The sequence below is a fragment of the Sus scrofa genome, chromosome 4, assembly GCF_054392235.1.
Source record: "Sus scrofa isolate SSC_HxYL_T2T_F1_AM1 chromosome 4, Sscrofa_HxYL_maternal_Yorkshire_Landrace_v2.0, whole genome shotgun sequence".
Taxonomy (NCBI): domain Eukaryota; kingdom Metazoa; phylum Chordata; class Mammalia; order Artiodactyla; family Suidae; genus Sus; species Sus scrofa.
In genome coordinates, this window is record NC_139386.1 from 114198432 (window position 1) to 114217673 (window position 19242).

Genomic DNA, 19242 nt, shown 5'->3' on the forward strand with positions numbered 1-19242 from the left:
GTTGTAGATTTGTTGTATCCATGGGAGGAGCAAGTTCAGAATCTTTCAGCACTTCTGTCTTGAATCCTCTATTCCAGTAAGTTCTTGAATTAGGAAGAAGAAACCATTCATTATGTCACTCATTCATTGAGTACCTCCTATGACCCAGACATGCTTCACACTGGAAAAAGAGCAGATAGATGTGATTTCTGCTCTTGTGGGATTAACAGCAGACTGGAGAATACAGAGTAGATAAATAAGTAGATATACATCTTGATAATCAGCAAGTAAGATGGTCAGGGGAGTCTTCTCAGAGAAAGTGGTATTTGAGCAGCAATATGAAGAGTTAAAAGGAATGGGAGTACAAAGGATAGGAAGAATTTTCTAAGGAAGTGGTAATAGGATTTGCAAAAGCTTAGAGGCAGGAAAGGGCTTAGCATGGCAATCCACAAATACCAGGATAAGGGATGATCTAGGGAAGAAATCTCCCAGATCTTCTGGCAGGAGTTCCTGATCTTTTTTTCTAGAATTGTCATTAAATTAGACTTAGATTCAAGGGCTTGTAGTAGTTGTGTCTTTGTTCCAAGTTATACTTTCCCAGAACCCATCCCTATATTTCAGAGACTATTTCCAGAAACGGGGAGATGCTATGATCTGGACACCATCCCAAGAGGGACTCACTATGGGAAAGATAATGAAGAAGGCTACTAAAATCTACCTTCTCTTCTCTTCAGGAAATGCTAACAGCTTTTGATGAAGAGGCTAAAAATACAGGACGCCCCAGACTGCTGATCACAGCAGCTGTATCTGCTGGAAAAGGAACCATTGATGCAGGATATGAAATTGCAGAGATTGGGAAGTGAGTGTGACGAGTCCCTCAGGACCTTCGAATACTAGATCAGAGCTTCCTTCATAGTTTGGTAGAAAGCATTCCAAGTAGTTATGTAAACAAAGCATTGGGAAAGTTGGTACCATCAATAACCAAAAAGGTTTGGAGATTTAGTGGTCCTGGGATAAGGTAGTCACTCCTTTCAATTACCACTATAGTAGGCTTTGGGGGAAAGGAGAACAAGATTCAAGACCTTGGGAAATCCTTATATGTAATAGAAATCCTCATTAGAAAAAGTGTACAATCAGGAAAGCTGCTATCGACAAAGCTACTTACCTGTGATTCCCATAGCTCTATGGACATGGGTTTCTGAGACACACGCTCTATGACTACATTTCCTTACTCCCTGCTCTGGGTTTGCCCAGTTTCTTTTGAGGAAGTAAAGGAGACTTCCTGTCTAGCTCTGTGGGGGTCACAGAAGAAAACCTGCTCCTGGGGATACCACCCAGAAAGCCTCATCAGTGGGGCAATGTGGGTATCTAGTTGGCATCATGAATTGTCATTGCTCCTGTTTATTGCTCTTAAGTTTTCCGTAAGAAAATTCTCCTAGGATCGTGATGGGTCCAAATCTCTTGTTCCAGGCTCCTTGATTTCATCAGTGTGATGACCTATGACTTCCACGGTGGCTGGGATACATGTACAGGGCACAACAGTCCGCTGCATGTGGGATCCAAGGATGAAGGCGACATGCGTTATTTCAACTGTGTGAGAAAGCAAACCTCAAATCATTTGCAGAGGGGAGATGGGGAAGAGCCTGGGAGCTGTGTTTGCTGGGAAAGAGGCTTTCTGTTTGGGGGGCAATGAGCTAGACTTTGTTAATCGAATGGGTCAGACACTGGTGAGAAAAAATGTCTGTGCTGCCTTCTTTAGGAATTTGCCATGAAGTACTGGAGAGCCAACGGGGTCCCTTCAGAGAAGCTCCTCATGGGGTTCCCCACCTATGGGAGGACTTTCCGGCTCAGCACTTCTGACACCTCTGTCTGTGCCCCAGTCTCTGGAGCAGGGTCATCTGGGCCATACACACGTGAGGCTGGCTTCTGGGCTTCCTATGAGGTAACCAGCATGGCTCTTTCCGGCTGAAAGGCACTGGGGAAAACTCTTCCACTGGCCGAGTCATCCCGCTACCCTTCTATTCTTGAGATCATATACCCTGGCTTCTCATGGCTCTGAGCATGGCAGCCTGGAGAAAGACAGGTTGATGGCTGTGGAATACTTTTCACTTAAAAAAAAAAACAACCTGAACTTCCTTTTAGGATTTTGAAGTTATGACACCATCTTTGCTAGATGACGCCCAAAGCTATACTGAATTCTGTTACATCCATGTAATAGCTAGAGAAGGGTTTCCATAGTCTAGCCTAGGAATGGCAGATAATTGGATCTTCCTTCCAACTTGAATTGACTGCATTTACTCAAGCCTTGTGTTAAAAATTCAGAGACTGATAAGTGAATGGTTAGGAGTGTTTTCCAAATACTCAAGTGTTTGTGGAAGAATCACCTGAATACCAATAGTCATGCTTAACATTTCTCAACTAACCTCTGGGGACAGAATTAGAATTTACCTTCTTTGTAGCTGGTTTCATGGAAATTTTTGTCTTCATTTTATGAAACATAATCACTCAAGAGAAAGAAATATGTGCAATTAATGGAGATATTTCACAATGCTCCCTTTCCATCCCCTCCCATTCCTATTTCTCTCCCATTTAAGTCCTTCTTCTTACGATACATGCCATGACCTGTGATATACCCAACATTGTCTTCTTCATTCCCCCATAGGTCTGCACATTCCTAAATGGAGCCACAAAAGTCTGGATTGAAGACCAAAAAGTCCCATATGCTTATAAAGACACTGAGTGGGTTGGTTATGACAATATTGAGAGCTATGGATATAAGGTATGAACAGTGTACGAGTAGTAATAGTCGGATCTACCTAGCATTTCCTGTGAAGATTAACCAAGTTAAAATGTAGATAAGCCTGGGGAGTTCGCCTTGTGGCTAAGTGGTAAAGAACCTGACTGGTGTCCAAGGGTTTTAGATTTGATCCTTGGCCTCACTCAGTGGGTTAAGAACCTGGTGTTGCCGTGAGCTGCGGTGTAGGTCACAGGTGTGACTCAGATCCCATGTTGCTTTGGCTATGCCATAGGCCAGCAGCTACAGCTCTGGAACTTCATATGCTGCGGATGCAGCCCTTAAAAAAAAAAAAAAAAAAGGTAGATTTGCCTGGAATACTAGTATTAAACAAATATTAGCTTTATTTATGTTACCACCCAAGAGTTTATTAACTAGAACAAGAAAACAAGAATAGAACTGAGATAGCCAATTACTCAGTAGTTTTGAATCCAAAACCACTTATCATTTCATAAAAGAAAAATTGGTAGGGTTTGATCCCACCTGCATTTCACCCCTCTAATATCACCTCGTTACCCACATTTCACTGTCTGGTTGTTGCATAGATACCATTTGCTTCTGGTGGCCAAGTGCTCTTTTTGTCCTCAGGTTGACTTTCTTAAGGAGAACAATCTTGGTGGGGCCATGGTTTGGGCCATTGATCTGGATGACTTCTCAGGCTCCTTCTGTAATGAGGGCAAATATCCACTCATAAGCAAGCTGAAGTCACTCCTGGGTCTGTCCTCAGGTATGTCACTACTGAGTTGACCATATTATTCTAAAGATGATGCAGGTCAAGCTGTGAGAATGGCAACGGTGGCGGGGCAAGTCGCTATGGAGGCAGCCCCAGAGCTCAGAGGCCTTCACATTTGAAATAAGGGGACAGATTTACAGAAAGAGCCTTTTTAGAAATCCGTTTTTCAGTGAGGAGCCCAGTCTAAGTTCAGTAGCTATGTGGGCAAGGATTTGAGTATATCTGATACCCCAGAGGTGGGCCCTGCTTCTTAGGAAAATTTTGTCTAGGAGGAATAATCCGATATCTTGAAAGTTGAGTCTGATGCATGTGCCAATACTTTCTCTAAACTAGACCGTTTCCCTCTTGGTGCAGTGCTTAGAGATAAGCAGGCCAGCTGGACCACTTCACACTTGCCTTAGATGCAGATTGTGTCTTTGGATACTAGTGGGGAGGGTCAGAGGTAGGTCTTGAAGAAGAGCAGGGACAAAGGCTCATGTTGCTGATTGGTCACCCACTCAGCCATGAGAGGAAAGAAACCTCTGCTCTTCACACGGCCTTGTGTCCCTTGGTTAAACATCCGTGGAGTGAGCCTACTGACAGATGTAGCGAAGTAGAAGATAGAAGCATTTCTTGTATCTCTACTCTCAGGAACTTCACAGAATCTTTGATCTTTTTAAATTATAAAAACCTACAAGAGATGATTATAAAATGGGCTCCAAAGTTGTAGAGTGAGGGAATAAGGCAGCAAATTACAGTGGTTGAGCACATTCTAGGAGTAGAGTTAAATGAAATAAATAATGTCTGAATTGCCAGAGGGAGGGGAAAAAAAAAAAGGAAGGGGAAACAATGTTGGAAGGAAACAAGCAAAAATAAAGCATAAGAAGAAGAAACGAAGAAGCAAAACATGGAGTTCCGGTCATGGCGCAGTGGAAAGAATCCGACTAGGAACCAGGGGGTTGTGAGTTCAATCCCTGGCCCCCCTCAGTGGGTTAAGGATCTGGACTTGCCGTGAGCTGTGGTGTAGGTTGCAGACGTGGCTTGGAGCTGGCGTTGCTGTGGCTGTGTCTATGGCTGGCAGCTGTAGCTCAGATTAGACCCCTAGCCTGGGAACCTCCATATGCCATGGTGTGGTTCTAAAAAAGGACAAAAGACAAAAAAAAAAAAAGAAGAAGAAGAAGAAGCAAAACATAACAAGATGACAAAAATCCGAGTATAATACTTAAGGTAAACAAGAAAACAAGATGACAAAATGCAGATGTATTACTTATGGCAGAAATATGGACAGATAAGCCTCCCCTACTAAAACATAAGTAATAATTAGTTCCCCCAATAAGTTCCTTGACCTCATCACTGTAGGGTGGGCTTTACCTCCTCCTGCAAAATGAAAGCCCAGGGCTGACATCCTGCCAGGACTCCAGTGGCCCTTCTTCCCTCTTCCTCCTTGCTTTGGACATCTGTCCCCTGTGACATTCTTCGCAGCCACAGCTTAGAACCCTCATGGGGCTCAAGTTCTTAGAGAAAACAGCTGATATAGGAGGAGGTCTATCGTTGTTGCTTCTAGGTTCAAAAACCGCTCATGTTGATACTCTGAAACGCTCTTTTAGAATGTACTCCACCAGCCACCAAGACCTGGTATAACCAACTAGTGACACCCAGAAGTGAAGGTTTCTGTGCCGATGTTGGTGGAGATGGCGGCAGTGGTGGAGAAAGTGGTGGCGATGGAGGCAGTGGAGGAGGAGGAGGAGAAGGCGGTGGTGATGGAGGCAGTGGAGGAGACGACGGTTTCTGTACTGGGAAAGCAGATGGCATTTACAGTGATCCTAAAGACAGCACCAAGTACTACCAGTGTGCTGGAGGCAGAACCTTCCACTTCCAGTGTGCCCAGGGTCTGGTGTTTGACGAGAACTGCAAGTGTTGTAATTGGCCTTCAATTTAAAGTGTTGGCAAAATGCTGCTTTGTCATAGATTCTCTTGAACTGCATTCAGACTACCTCTTCCAATATTCCAAGTAGGCCATGAATGATACCAATCTGATTGTAAACACCCTCCCTTACTAAAACAGCCTTATGACTAGGCTTTACTCCATTAAAACCTTAAAAAAAAAAGTCGTAAGCCCCTGAAACCAATTCCATATATAAAATAAATATGACACGGCATGTTTTATTTTTTTGTATCATTTTTACTACTTTAAGGACTTGTCCACACCATTTAGCATTTCAAGGGACCCTAAAGTTTAACTGACGCGATATTAAAAATTCCACATCTTATTAAGTCCGATTACTCTTGTAGAAGGGGGAATTCCTTTCTCTGGGAAGAGCTTTGAGAGCATGAACCAAAGGGCAACGTGAGAGATGTTCTCTCGCCACGATCAACAGCCTCTCATCAAGGGGCCCAAGTCCCCACCGCAGAAAAAAAAAGAATGCTAAATAATCACCTCTGATAAAACCTGCACGTGTATGAATCCAAAGGAGCAAAGGGAGGGAGGCATGTGAGAGAGGTGAGAAAAGTTAATTTTGACTTATCTCAAGTCTTATACATTTCTTATAGCTCAGAGTTCCTGTTGTGGTGCATCGGAAACAAATGCAACCAAGAAACATGAGGTTGCAGGTTTGATCCCTGGCCTTGCTCAGTGGGTTAAGGATCCGGCGTTGCCATGAGCCATGGTGTAGGTCACAAATGCAGCTCAGATCTGATATTGCTGTGGCTGTGGTGTAGGCCAGTTATCTGTAGCTCCAATTTGATCCCTAGCCTGGGAACCTCCATGTGCCGCAGGTGCAGCCCTAAAAAAGCAATAAAAAAAAATTCTTATATCTAATCACTTGTGATGGAACATAATAGAGGATATGTGAAAAAATGAATGCGTCTGTGTGTGTGTGTATATATATATATATATGTATGTATGTATGTATCTATATAAAACTGGGCCCCTTTACAACAGAAATTGACAGAACATTGTAATAAATCAATTGTTATAAAAATTTAGAAAATTTCTTGACAAGGTAATAGAAAATTTTAAATCATCAGATTGAAAGAAAGCTTTACGTGGGTTAGAAGTTTTTAGACTGGGGTATCTTCATCTTCATATTCTCGTTTGATCAGTGGACCTTTCTTTCGCCATTATTCTTCAGAAGATCCTGGCCCTTAAGGCATTAGGTCTCTCAGCATCACACTCCCATAACTAACCGAAATGTTAACACTGTCTTAATATCCTCTGCATCCAGCAAGTCCAAATACGAGCCCGAGCAAGCCATCCAAATCCTTGATCTGCAGAGACCAACAGTCTCCTGTCACCAGGCCAGTGGTAGGAAACCTAAAACTCGTGCCTGGGAGTAAGAGTTAGAGGCGGGACCCACAGGTCTTTCAGGAAAGCAAAGCCACCCCACTGAACACTCAGGAGGAGCCCAGACCCATCTTTGTGTGCATACGACAAACCACCAGCACAGGGAGAGAGAGCCCTCTGAACTCGTCTTTATGGCGTCATGTGCTAGTTAGGAGCCCTGGCCCCTCCCTGCGCCCCCTGCTGGCAGACAAGAGGGCCAGAACAACGCAGAAAGACAGGAGCCTCTCATCAGTGGTGGAGGTTCTGTGCTCAGGAGGAGCAAGCGAAGGCAGTCACAGGTTTTCAGTTGTAATACAGGCTTAGGTAGGCCACGCGGTTCCGATGCTTCCTAAAGTCTTTGTCTGTGGGCAGCTGCAATGAAAGAATATGATCTGGTTAATAATCTAATGAGAACCTGGTCTTGCGGCTGTGCAAATAGAATTATACCTTAGAGCTACTGTGGCTGAGCTGAACCCACCCCCCTAGTCTCCTAGCCTTGGTGACTCTCCACACTGGTGTGTAGTCTACTCTCTGTCATCTCACTCTGGGGTATCTTATGCTAGAAATTAGTTTCTATTTGGAAACTCTGCAAGTGGAGCTGGGAAACTTCTTGAAAACAAAGATCATGTGTTTAACTCTTAAATGTTACCCATAGGCCTTAGCCCGATGATGTTAATATTTTAGGAATTTAATAATACTTACGGAATTGATTCAAAGTTCCACCAGGAAAAAAAAAGGCGCCTTTGGAATTGTGATAGCTTACATGGATTGATCATTTATTATGTAACAGGCACTGTGCTAAATACCTCTCTTCAATATAGAAGTGTTTATAATTTTATCACATTGAGTCTATCATTATACCCATTTTATTTATTTATCTATTTATTATCTTTCTAGGGCCGCACCTGTGGCATATGGAAGTTCCCAGGGTAGGGGCTGAATCGGAGCTACAGCTGCCAGCCTGCACCACAGCCACAGCCACAGCCACGCAGGATCTGAGTTGCATCTGTGATCACAGCAACACTAGATCCTTAACCTACTGGGATCAAACCTGCATGCTCATGGATACTAGTTGGGTTTGTTACCACTGAGCCACAATGGGAACTCCTATTACACTCATTTTAAAGATAAGAAAATTGAGGCCTAGAAAAGTTAGGGAACCCAGTGAAAACATATGTAACTAATGCTTGAATCTAGGCAATTTGTTCCTAAAATCCATGCTCTTGCCAGAAGGATATATGGCCCTTTGATGATCCAATGTGACGGAAATGTGATGGACAGAGCACTGGCTGAGGAGTCACAAGATCTAGATTAGACCTGGGTAACTTCCACAAATCACTCGATCCATCTGAGCCTGTTTCTTCAAACAGGCTAGGATTGAGGATCATATGAGGATTAAATAAGAAAATGTGACTTTTTCATTCACACACACCTTTAATAATCGAAGGAAAATGTGTAACGCTTCAAAAAGATCTCCATATGTCTACACAAATGAACTTGTGCATTTAATTTCAGGGGAACAAGGAATTCTTGAAGCTTATTCATGGACTCCTGGTTAAGAATCATTGACATACATGAAAGTTTTAGGCAGCATGCCCTGTAGAAGTCCAATCTTACTACCTCAGCCTTCAGGGTTCTTTTCTGTAGACATGGAACCTGAGCCCAGTCTGGAGATCCAAATTTCATCGGCCAGGAGACTTTCCGGGATGGCTTTATCTCTGGGTTGTATGTAGCAGGGCTAGAAATGAAAGTACAAAACATCCTGTGTAGGAGTTCCCGTCGTGGCTCAGTGGTTAACGAATCTGACTAGGAACCATGAGGCTGCTGAGTTCGATCCCTGGCCTTGCTCAGCGGGTTAAGGATCTGGTGTTGCCAAGAGCTGTGGTGTAGGTTGCAGACGCGGCTCAGATCCCATGTTGCCGTGACTCTGGCATAGGCCTGCGGCTACAGCTCCCATTCGACCCCTAGCCTGGGAACCTCCATATGCCACAGGGTGGGGCCCAAGAAATGGCAAAAAGACAAAAAACAAAAACAAAAACAAAGAACCATCATGTGTAGTGAATTAGTGACTGTAGATGAACTTCTACCCCTGATCTAGTGTCCTGTTTGGGAAAAGGCAAGCAACTGATTACATAAGGTTACTTTGCCTATGAATGTATTTCTAATTAGGTTTTAGTGTTCAAGATACTTGGTCTCGGAGTTTCTGTTGTGGCTCAGCGGTTAACAAATCTGACTAGCATCCATGAGGATGCAGGTTTGATTCCTAGCCTTGGTCAGTGGGTTAAGAATCCGGCATTGCCATGAGCTGTGGTGTAGATTGCAGACATGACTTGGATCCTGTGTTGCTGTGGCTGTGGTGTAGACCAGCAACTAAAGCTCCGGTTGGACCCCTAGCCTGGGAACCTCTATATGCCGTGGGTGCGGCCCTAAAAAGAAAAAACAAACAAAAAAAAAACCCAGAGGTGGTAGGTAAGAACTACAACAATGATGCATTAAGTACTTCTAATGATGTGAAATTTCTTGACAATGGGATTATTTTATAATTGCCTTTGCTCATGACACTTTGTCTTTCGGTGTAGACCCTTGCTGTGGAAATAACACATAGAGCGACATAGGAATCAAGATTTAAGACACCCACTTCCTTACTGCAACCTTGAGAAAGTTACACTCCTTCTCTGATCCATGGCTTTCTCACCAGTACACGGACGACCTTGCCCCTGTGCCCTACATTTCCATGCATTCTGAGTGGCTTCCTAGGTGCTCAGAATGCCTCCCTTGGTCTGCAAAGCCTGTGTCCTCTGCTCCTCCTCCTCCTGTTCTCATTTCCTCCTTGCCCACTCTACCCTAGCCATACTAGCCCTCTTTCTTTTTCCCTCACACCAAATTCCTTCCCACGTACAGCCTTTGCACTTGCTATTCCTCCTGCCTGGGACACTCGGGGACCAGATCTTCACAGAGCCAGCTCAGTCTTGTCATGGTGATTTCAGATCAAGCATCATTTCCCTAGAAAGACCTATCTTGACAATCCATGCTAAAGTAGGACCCAGTCTGTCACCCCTATCGTATCATCATCCACTTTGGTTTTCTTAGCACATCACCAGGTCACCCTACTACCTGGTGTGCCCATGACAGTCCCAGTGTGTGGTTACCATCTTGGCATAATTATTAGTAAGACCTGCTTTCGCTCTTAGAAGTGTCACAATCTGACTTAGAAAGTACGTGACCATGCATCTTGTTACCATTGATATTTTCTTATTTAATTGCTTCCCATCTGTCCGGACTCTAGAATGTAAGCTCCAAGAAAGAGGAGGCTTGGTTTAATGCAAGTCTCTGGAACCCACAAAACTGCTCGGCCGTTTATAAATATTTATGAATGAACCACTATACTTTACAATTCCTTTTTCTTTTTATGGCTGCCCATGTGGCATATGGAAGTTCCCACTAGGGGGCGAATCAGAGCTGCAGCTGCCAGCCTACACCAGAGCCATGACAATGTCAGATCTGAGCCACATCTGTGACCTGTGCCGCAGCTTGTGGCAATGCCGGATTCTTACCCCAAATGAGCGAGGCCAGGGATTGAACCTGCATCCTCACAGACACTAGTTGAGTTCTTAATCTGCTGAGCTACAATGGGAACTCCTTCTTTACAGTTTTATAATTCTAGAGATCTGGAAGGCCAGAGGTTGACTCTTTAAAGACGGGTATTTTCTTATTTGTGGGCATGGTTGGGATGCAATCCCTTCTTTGTATTTCCTGTCCCTATTGCTCTTTACTGAAGTGCACCAGAAAATGGGAGTCATACCCAGGATAAGTGTCCTTTGAGTCTGTCTTAAATCGAGGCAACAAGGAATTAAATGGACCAAAGTTCTGTTTATGTTTTTGCTCTTGAGGACTGACTGTCTGGTACATGCCAGGGTAAGGTGTCATATCCTGTTTTCAAGAAAAAGACCAAAATGTTAGAAGGTGATCGATCCATCTGTCTGTCTGTCTGTCTGTCTGTCTATCTATCTATCTATCTATCATCTATCTATCTATCCTATCTATCTATCCATCTACCAATACATATATACATGTAGAGCCTTTTAAATAGAAAAATCTGAAGCTTCTTTTTCCTGTTTATGTATCAGTTATGATTTAACCACCTCAAGCTATAGAAATAGGCTTGTTAGTAGGTGGAAACCTACAATCAGGGTGTGGCTTAGATTCAGGTACCTAAAAGAGTTTAGACTGTAGAAAAAACCCTATGGTGGGCGGAAAGCCAAGGTAACTTGTTGCAGCTGCTACCCCCACCATCCCTCCCTCCCACTCAGCAGTTCTTTTAGCGCCAGTATCCCTCTCCCTGAACTTAAGTGTCAGGAAAATGTCCAACAAGAGATTAGGATCCTACTGAAGACCTTAGACTTGAAACCCAATCACACAAAAGGGTGAAGGAATTGGAATTTGTTTTTTAATTGACAAGATATGATGCATATAAGCAAAGCTTCCAATATGTTAATGTCCATATGTCTTAGAACTGAAGCCCTGCTTGGTACTATTTCTTCTGAGAACTGTGTAATTGTTTTTACTCTCCCAGGACACTCACACACACATTTGCAATGCTAATACCCAAGCTTTTCAGATAGGCTTCTTAATAGCTTTTGCCCAAGGGACTTTTTTTCTTGAATTTCAGGGCGTATTTTTAGGTAACCTCCAACTTTGTTCCCCAATGCAAATACTTGGCAGCTGCACAGATCACCCTAAAATCTAAGCACATTCAGGCATTTCTAACCTTGCTGATTGGCTCAAACCTCACGGCTGTTCTGGCTCCAAAAGTATATCCTTTTTTACTGGTCGGGATCTTAGAGAGGTTGTATGCCAAGCCATAGCTCTTCAGGCAATATGCAGAAATTAGAGAAAGAAAGAAAACACACACAGAGAGAACAGTATATCATTAAAACAGAGTGAACCTAAGAGTATTACTAAATCTCTGCAAAAGCTGCTCTTCCTTTCCGGACTCCTCTGAATCAAGACCATACAACCAATTACATAAGTACCACAGGTAACTCTGCAAAGGAATGTGGCTGGATTGGCAGAGGAAATGACCTCTGTACACATTCCAGTGAATCCAGTCCTCTGAGCCCCACAGAGCTCAGTCTGCTCCCACGCAGCTGTCAGTCTGATTATCCAATTTCATAACCCGACCAACCAGCTCATCCACCATCTAGGTGTGGCCTAAGGGGAGACATTGATTGATGGGCCTTTGGAGGGAGGAATGGAGTGGGGGCTCTACTGGGGACCATGAGGCCAAGGCTTGCACTTGATGGGGACTCAGAGGGGAGCAACAATCCTTTAATTGCTGCCATTGGCCCTGACAGTGGTTGCAGAGGACCGGGGCCCTTTCTCATGTTGGGACCCTGAAGGTCACAAATCCCATAGGGTTTTCCTTCTAGGACACTTGGGTATCTTTAGTCTGGGAACTGAGACCCACCTAAGGGAACGTGAATACTCACATCTTCTGTTAGGTAACATCCAGGACCTCGGTGGGGTGCTCCTCTGAGAGGGAGAAACTTGTTCCCCAACAAATTTGGGGGATAGAAGTGAGGAAAGAGCTTCCTCTGTTGACATGTTCCAAAAGAGTAGTTAACCAGCCACTCTAAAAAGAGTAAAAAGTCACATAAGGGAAGGTTGCTCAATCTAAGCAAGTGCTTAGGGGCAAGTAGGATGTGGGGAGATGGGGCAGAGCTCTAAAGAGCAGACCCAGCTCTTAAGAGAACCTGATCAGCTCCAGAGAAGAGAGTGAAAGACAATTCTGATCCCTTCTGCCCTCACCTTTCTTCTTTCACAGCCTCCTCACTCTTCCTCCTGCCTCTACTCTTGACTCCCTTCTTCCCCCAAATGGGGCTCGAGGCTTTAAAAGGTCTGGCATCCTTGAGTGGAACAGTAAGAGTGCAGTAGAATTATAGAGGTGCTTGGTAGTTTAGGAGTTCACGTTGTGGTGCAGTGGAAACAAATCACCTAGGAACCATGAGGTTGCAGGTTCAATCCCTGACTCGCTCAGTAGGTTAAGGATCTGGTGTTGCCATGAGCTGTGGTGTAGGCTGGCAGCTGTAGTTCTGATTCAGCCCCTAGCCTGGGAACCTCCATATGCAGTGGGTATAGCCCTAATAAGCAAAAAAAAAAAAAAAAAAAAAAAAAGTGCTTAGTGGTTTAAAATTGGGGGCAGTTACTTAAATGTTTAAGTCTCAGTTTCCTCATCTCTAAATTGGGAATAGTAATTCCTCTTTATAGGGTTGCTGAGGATTAAGATAACATGATTAAAGCAGTTCATTGCCTAGTGCTTGGTAGATGACAAGATAAGAGATGATTATTACTGAAGATAGTATCTAGTCAGCTTAAAAGAACTCCCATCCTAACTCAAGAAACATTAGGAAGTGTGATGAATTCTTTACCTTTATCCTGGATAGTAACAGCAATTTTTTTAAAAAAAAATTATAGTGAATTTACAATGTTCTGTCAATTTTTTTGCTTGATTTTAAGATGGCTTTAGGAGTTAGCAGGTATGAGACACAACAGGAACACAGTGTAATTGGGCCATTCTACACTTTGGCTTCTAAGAATGATCCTTGCATCCACACATACCCAGGACAGCACTGTCTACAGGGATGATTTTTTTCTTTTTGTCTTTTTGCCATTTTCTTATGATGCTCCCATGGCATATGGAGGTTCCCAGGCTAGGGGTTGAATTGGAGCTGTAGCCACCGGCCTACACCACAGCCACAGCAATGAAGGATCCGAGCTGAGTCTGCAACCTACACCACAGCTCACGGCAACGCCGGATTGTTAACCCGCTGAGCAAGGCCAGGGATCGAATCCGCAACCTCATGGTTCCTAGTCGGATTCGTTAACCACTGAGCCACGACAGGAACTCCAGCCCCAACTGATTTTTATATTTTTTTCATGAAAATGTTTGGCATTCAATATAAAACAACCACTCATCAAAAAAAAAAAAAAAAAAAAAGGAAAAAAGGAAAAAAAAAAGAAACCCAGTAGAAATATACCTAAAGGAAATCCAGAAATTAGAATGTCAAACATGGACTTTAAAATACCTGTACTTGGCTCCAGATTTTAGAAAAAGCCTGAAGACTGTAGCTTGAACATAGGAAGCAAAAGAAAGCAAGGAAATTTGTGATCATGAAGCAAATTCTTGGCTTCATTCTGAGGTAAGAGGTTAAAAGAAAAAGACAGATTATACCCTAAAAACAAACTCGGTAAAGACCTAGTGTACTCAGGAAAGAAAAAATTTCCCCATCAATCTTCATGTTTATGTTACTAATATAACACACAACATGAAGTTCCCATCGCTCAGTGGAAATGAACCTGACTAGGAACCATGAGGTTGTAGGTTTGATCCCTGGCCTGGCTCAGTGGGTTAAGGATCTGGCATTGCCATGAGCTGTGGTGTGGGTTGCAGATGTGGCTTGGATCTGGCGTGGCTGTGGCTGTGGCTGGCAGCTGTAGCTTTGATTCAGCCCCTAGTCTGGGAACCTTTATGTGCCAAGGGTTCAGCCCTAAAAAAGCAAAAAAAGAAAAGAAAAAAAAGGCCGCACACAACAGGGTCCACTTTCATCCAGTTTGATACAAATTTATGAACTTTTCATTAAAGCCAATCTAAACATACTACAGTCAAAAATGGACTATGTGTTATGTGTATCTCATATCATTAATTGTGTAATGGTAAAATAAAGAATTTAAATAGAATTTCAGGTTGCTCTAAGGATTGTGATGAGTCATTAAGTCTTTTATTATTACTATTATTATTATTATTATTATTATTATTGGCTATGCCTGAAGCATGCAGAAGTTCCTGGGCCAAGGATGGAAATCAAGCCACAGCACCGACACCACGATCCTTAAGCACTAGACCATCAGGGAACTCCTCATTGAGTCTTTAAATGAGGGATTTTTTTTTTTTTTTTGGAATGATGACCATGGCATACGGAGGATCCTAGGCTAGGGGTCGAATCAGAGCTATCGCTGCCAGCCTACACCACAGCTCACAGCAATGCTGGATCCTTAACCGACTGAACAAGGCCAGGGATCAAACCTGAGTCCTCATGGATCCTAGTAGGTCTCGTTACTGTTGAACCACACTGGGAACTCGCGTGTGTGTAGCCACTTTTCTTTTCTTTCTTTCTTTTTTTTTTGTCTTTTTGCCATTTCTTGGGCCGCTCCCGCAGCATATGGAGGTTCCCAGGCTAGGGATCCAATTGGAGCTGTAGCCGCCAGCCTACGCCAGAGCCACAGCAACGCTGTATCTGAGCCGCATCTGTGACCTACACCACAGCTCACCACAACGTGGGATCCTTAACCCACTGAGCAAGGCCAGGGATTGAACCTGCAACCTCATGGTTCCTAGTCAGATTCGTTTAACCACTGAGCCACGACGGGAATTCCTGTAGCCACTTTTGATGAAGACCTTAAGGAATTCAGCAGCTCCTTTGGAGTTCCTGTCGTGGTGCACTGGAAATGAATCTGACTACGAACCATGAGGTTGTGGGTTCAACCTCTGGCCTAGCTCATTGGGTGACCTGTGGTGTAGGTTGCAGACGAGGCTCGCTTCTGGCATTGCTGTGGCTGTGGTGTAGGCCGGCAGCTACAGCTCTGATTAGACCCCTAGCTTGGGAACCTCCATATGCCCTGGGTGCAGCCCTAAAAAAAAAAAAAAAAAGAATTCAGCAGTTCCCATCATGTGCGTTTCTAACCACAGTGATTACATCAAGAGGATTCCTGATGCTTAATGTTTATGGAGATGATCTGCTACAGATTATGAGTTAGCTGCTTTCCTCATTTGACTATGTGTGCAGCCCTGTAAGAATTATGATTCTAGGAAGCCACTTGCTATGTTGCCGTGGTCTAATTGAACGGGGATAAGTTGATTCAACAATTGGTATATGTTAAACGAATTTTTGTCTTAAAAATGTTTTCAATTTAAGAGTAATATGTCAATTCAGCAAATGGTAAAATTTGATAATTTAAGAAACTTAATGAAAAGATGGGGAATTTTAGAAGCAGTAAAAAAGAAGCAAATAAAAATTGTAGAAATAAAAGTGCCATCACTGAAAGTAAGAACTCCATGCATGGGGAACAGAAGATTCTAAAAGCTGAAAAAAAAACCATAAAGTGAAAAATCAGAGGACTGTACCCACACTGAAGCTTGGAGAGGCAAGGACAGAAAATACAGGTAGAGGAGAGGGTAACAGATTTTCTAAACCCAACTTTCCTGACTGTCTTAAGCACCATCTCTTTTATCTGATGGTAGAGAATGAACATAGGCTTCGAAGCCCCTCAGGGCTTCGAATGGGTGCTGATCTGTTGTTTACCAGCTACCTGACCTTGTGGAAGTTACCTAAGCTACCTGAGCTTTGCTTCATCTATGAGAGAGCACTAGTCATTTCTTGCCGCTTAGAGCTGCCTTGAGAATTTAGGAGATAACACAGGAAATATCTCGCACACGAAGTGACTAACCTATAATTGGCATTTAACCAACATCAATGCACTTGCAACCTGCCACCTCCATGCCCAGTGCTGTAGCGATCTCAAAGGGTATATTTGTGCTAATTTAGAAATAATGTCCTTTCATTCTGATGGGTGCCCCCTCTAGGCAAGGCTCATGACTTTTGGTGAGTGGAGCACTGCCCCACCCCTCTGGGATCAAGATCTTTACCCCACCTCTTTCTGTTAGATTCCTAAGCAGAGGAAATAAGTTTTCACACATGTACCAGGGCCCAAGAAGGTGGTTACCATGATCAAAGTCCCAAAGGAATGGCTGGGTGATCTGTAGCATCGTTGTGTTTCCCTTCGCATTCCTGGGTAGAGCCGGTGGCATGGACTTTGATGATCTCCAAGAAATTCTGGACCAGAGCTCCCCCTCAGAAGGACTTTTTAAAATCCTCAGTCTCTCCCATATTGTCTCCATGACTGACCACTCTTACAAGTGGACTTTAACCAAGGAATTGAAGGGTGTAACTCAGCCTAGCTGCTAAGCAACAGCCTCACCCTTGAACCCCCTTTCAAGTCATTGTGACCTTGCTTTCCACAAGGCAACATTGTGGTGTAGAGGGAGCCAGAGAGGCCCAACTTTGAAAATAAGCTCTGCTAATGATTAACTTCATGATCTTAGGCAAGTTTTCCTCCTAAGGTCTCAATGTCTTCACCTGTAACATAGGGACAATCACCACCACGCAGGAGATAATCTATATATAAAGTGCCTGGTTCAAAGCTTAGCTTACATGGCTTGTTCACCATCTCCCTTCCTGCCCTCATTTATTTATTCAAAGGTACTTATTAAACTATTGTAACATGCCAGGTACTGCTCTAGGAATTGAGAATATAGCAGTGAACAGAAATCCTCGTCCTCATAGAGGTTAATTCTGGTAGCGGAGGCAGACAACAATAATGGTAAATACAGGAATGCCCTGGTGTCACATTGGCCTAAGGATCCAGAGTTGTTACTGCTGTGGCTTAGGTCACTGCTGTGGCACAGTTCCCATCCCTGGCGGTGGAACTTCCACATGCTGCAGGCAAGGCCAAAAAAAAAAAAAAAATGGTAAACACATAAAATATATAGTATATCGGGTATTGATAGGTGCCAAGGAAAAAACCAAAGACTCACAGAGAAGAAGAAGGAAAAAGGGAGTTTCATGGCTAGGAATGACCTCCCTGAGAAGGTGGCTTTGACAGCTACAAAAAAGAACAAAATTATGCCATTTGCAGCAACATCAATGGAACTAGAGGCTTTCATACTGGGTGAAGTAAGTCAGAAAGACAAATACCATATGATATCACTTATATCTGGAATCTAATATATGGCTCAAATGAGCCTTTCCACACAAAAGAAAATCATGTTCATTAATTTTATTCCTGAGCTCATCGAACTGCCTTTCTGAGTTTTCTTGCAGCTCACTGCGTTTCTTCATGACAGCTATTTTCAGTTCTATGTCAGTCTTCCATGACTTTAAGTTTGGTTTCCTGAGAATTGCCATTTTCTTTTTGCGATGCCATCATACCATGGTTTTTCATGGTGCTTAATGAGTTGTTCCTCTGCTGGCACTTTTGAAGGAGCAGACACCTTTTTTATTTAAGTGAAGTTTTTTCACTTTGATCTAACAACCCAGCAAGTTGGTTATTACAGGTCTTTCTTTTATTTTCAGTAGGAAGTGTTATAGTGCAAGTTTTTAGTTTCTCTTATCTGAGTTGCCTCTGGCTATATTTGAAAATTGGCTTTCCATCCTCTACTGCCTCTGCCAGAGGTGTCACAGATGCCCTCATCATTGCTACTTGTACATCCAGGATCTCTGGTGCTTTGCTGCTGCCAGTGTTGTTGTTCTTGCTGGTGTCACTACCAGGGGCATCAGGAGGATGGGCACCTCCAAAGTGTCCAGGGTTGCCTGGGTGGTAAGCACCACTGCCACAGAAGGAGCAGAGGGAGGGTAGGATGGGACCCAGGGTTGTGGGTGCCTTCAGGGCATCTGGGGCTGTCAAGCACAGGAGTGCCAGAGTCCAGGCACCACCATGGCAGGAGGGACCGAGGTCATGGACATTGCTGAGGTTGATATCTGGTTCCCTATGTCTGTGGGTGCTGCTGGATTGGGAGGCTGAATTTATGGGTGCTACCTCTTCTGTTACGACGGGGTCCTTTGGGAATGCTGGCTCAGCCTCGGTGGCTAGGGAGTCAGGATTGCAGGTACCGCCTCTGCTGTGCCCTTGATTCCACCTCCTCTATTTGTTCCAATCTACTTATCTTCAGATGTACAGATGTGTGGATGTCTCCAGCATCCTGGTGAGTTGGGCAGAGGAACCTTTGTTGAGTTATGTTTTACTAGTTGCAGACTGAAGGAGGGAGACAAAAGTAGTATCTCGTACTACCATGATATCCATGTCCGTCATCCCTGATCCTTTGCTTAACATGCCGTGTTCATTCTCACCCCAGGGACTTTGTACTTGCTGCAACTCTGTCTGAAATGCACTTTTCCCGGGTCTCAAAGTGATTGATTCTTCTCTAATACCATATGGGATCTCTCCAGATAGGACTTCTTGGACTGCTCAAGCTAAAGTAGCCTCCTCCCTTACATTCTATCATTGCTGCTTCACATCCCTCCTTCCTTCCTTTCCTCCCTCCCTCCTTGCTTCCTTCTCTTTCTCTTTTTCCCTTTCTTTCATTTGCCCTTTCTTTCTCTCTCCCTTCCTTCCTTCTTTCCTCCCTCCCTCCCCCTCTCTCTCTCTTCCTTCCTTCCTTTCTTTCCCTCTTCCTTTCTTTCTTCCTTCCTTTCTTTCTTTCTTTCTTTCTTTCTTTCTTTCTTTCTTTCTTTCTTTCTTTCTTTCTTTCTTTCTTTCTTTCTTTCTTCCTTTCCTTCCTTCCTTCCTTCCTTCTTTATTTCTTTTTCTTACCTTCTCTGT

The 19242-nt window shown here is 43.6% G+C and overlaps 2 protein-coding genes across 23 annotated transcripts in view; one reads left to right on the top strand and one right to left on the bottom strand.

Annotated features, from left to right (window-relative positions):
* Positions 1-19242, top strand: part of LOC100621421 (acidic mammalian chitinase) — a 68495-nt gene that overhangs the window by 32868 nt on the left and 16385 nt on the right. For 15 of the 22 annotated variants that reach the window (XM_085023669.1, XM_085023658.1, XM_085023662.1 and 12 more), the window contains 6 exons: positions 714-838; positions 1450-1573; positions 1739-1921; positions 2642-2758; positions 3362-3500; positions 5093-5651. In XM_085023669.1, the coding sequence (XP_084879795.1) occupies positions 717-838; positions 1450-1573; positions 1739-1921; positions 2642-2758; positions 3362-3500; positions 5093-5424 (1017 nt within the window). In that variant the 5' untranslated portion in view covers positions 714-716 and the 3' untranslated portion in view covers positions 5425-5651. Of the gene's footprint in view, positions 1-713; positions 839-1449; positions 1574-1738; positions 1922-2641; positions 2759-3361; positions 3501-5092; positions 5652-19242 lie in introns of those variants that run through there. The other 7 variants (XR_014844524.1, XR_014844523.1, XR_014844525.1 and 4 more) reach the window with 1 other exon arrangement.
* On the bottom strand, positions 5647-16782 carry CIMAP3 (ciliary microtubule associated protein 3). The gene is made up of 6 exons (XM_005663561.4): positions 16588-16782; positions 12297-12439; positions 11576-11674; positions 10610-10737; positions 8428-8545; positions 5647-7179 (listed from the first exon to the last, which is right to left on the bottom strand). Exons 1-6 carry the CDS (start codon positions 16760-16762, stop codon positions 7111-7113), a joined length of 732 nt encoding a protein of 243 aa, XP_005663618.1. The 5' UTR covers positions 16763-16782; the 3' UTR covers positions 5647-7110.

Coding starts and splice junctions, on each gene's coding strand:
- CIMAP3 (XM_005663561.4), bottom strand. CDS start 16,762: ATGGAGACAATATGGGAGAGACTGAGGATTTTAAAAAGTCCTTCTGAG. Junction 10,738..11,575: donor GGTTTGAGCCAATCAGCAAG/GTTAGAAATGCC, acceptor TCTTGAAAACAG/GATATGACACCTTACCCTGG. Junction 8,546..10,609: donor TCAAAGGACACTTATCCTGG/GTATGACTCCCA, acceptor TTTCATTTCTAG/CCCTGCTACATACAACCCAG.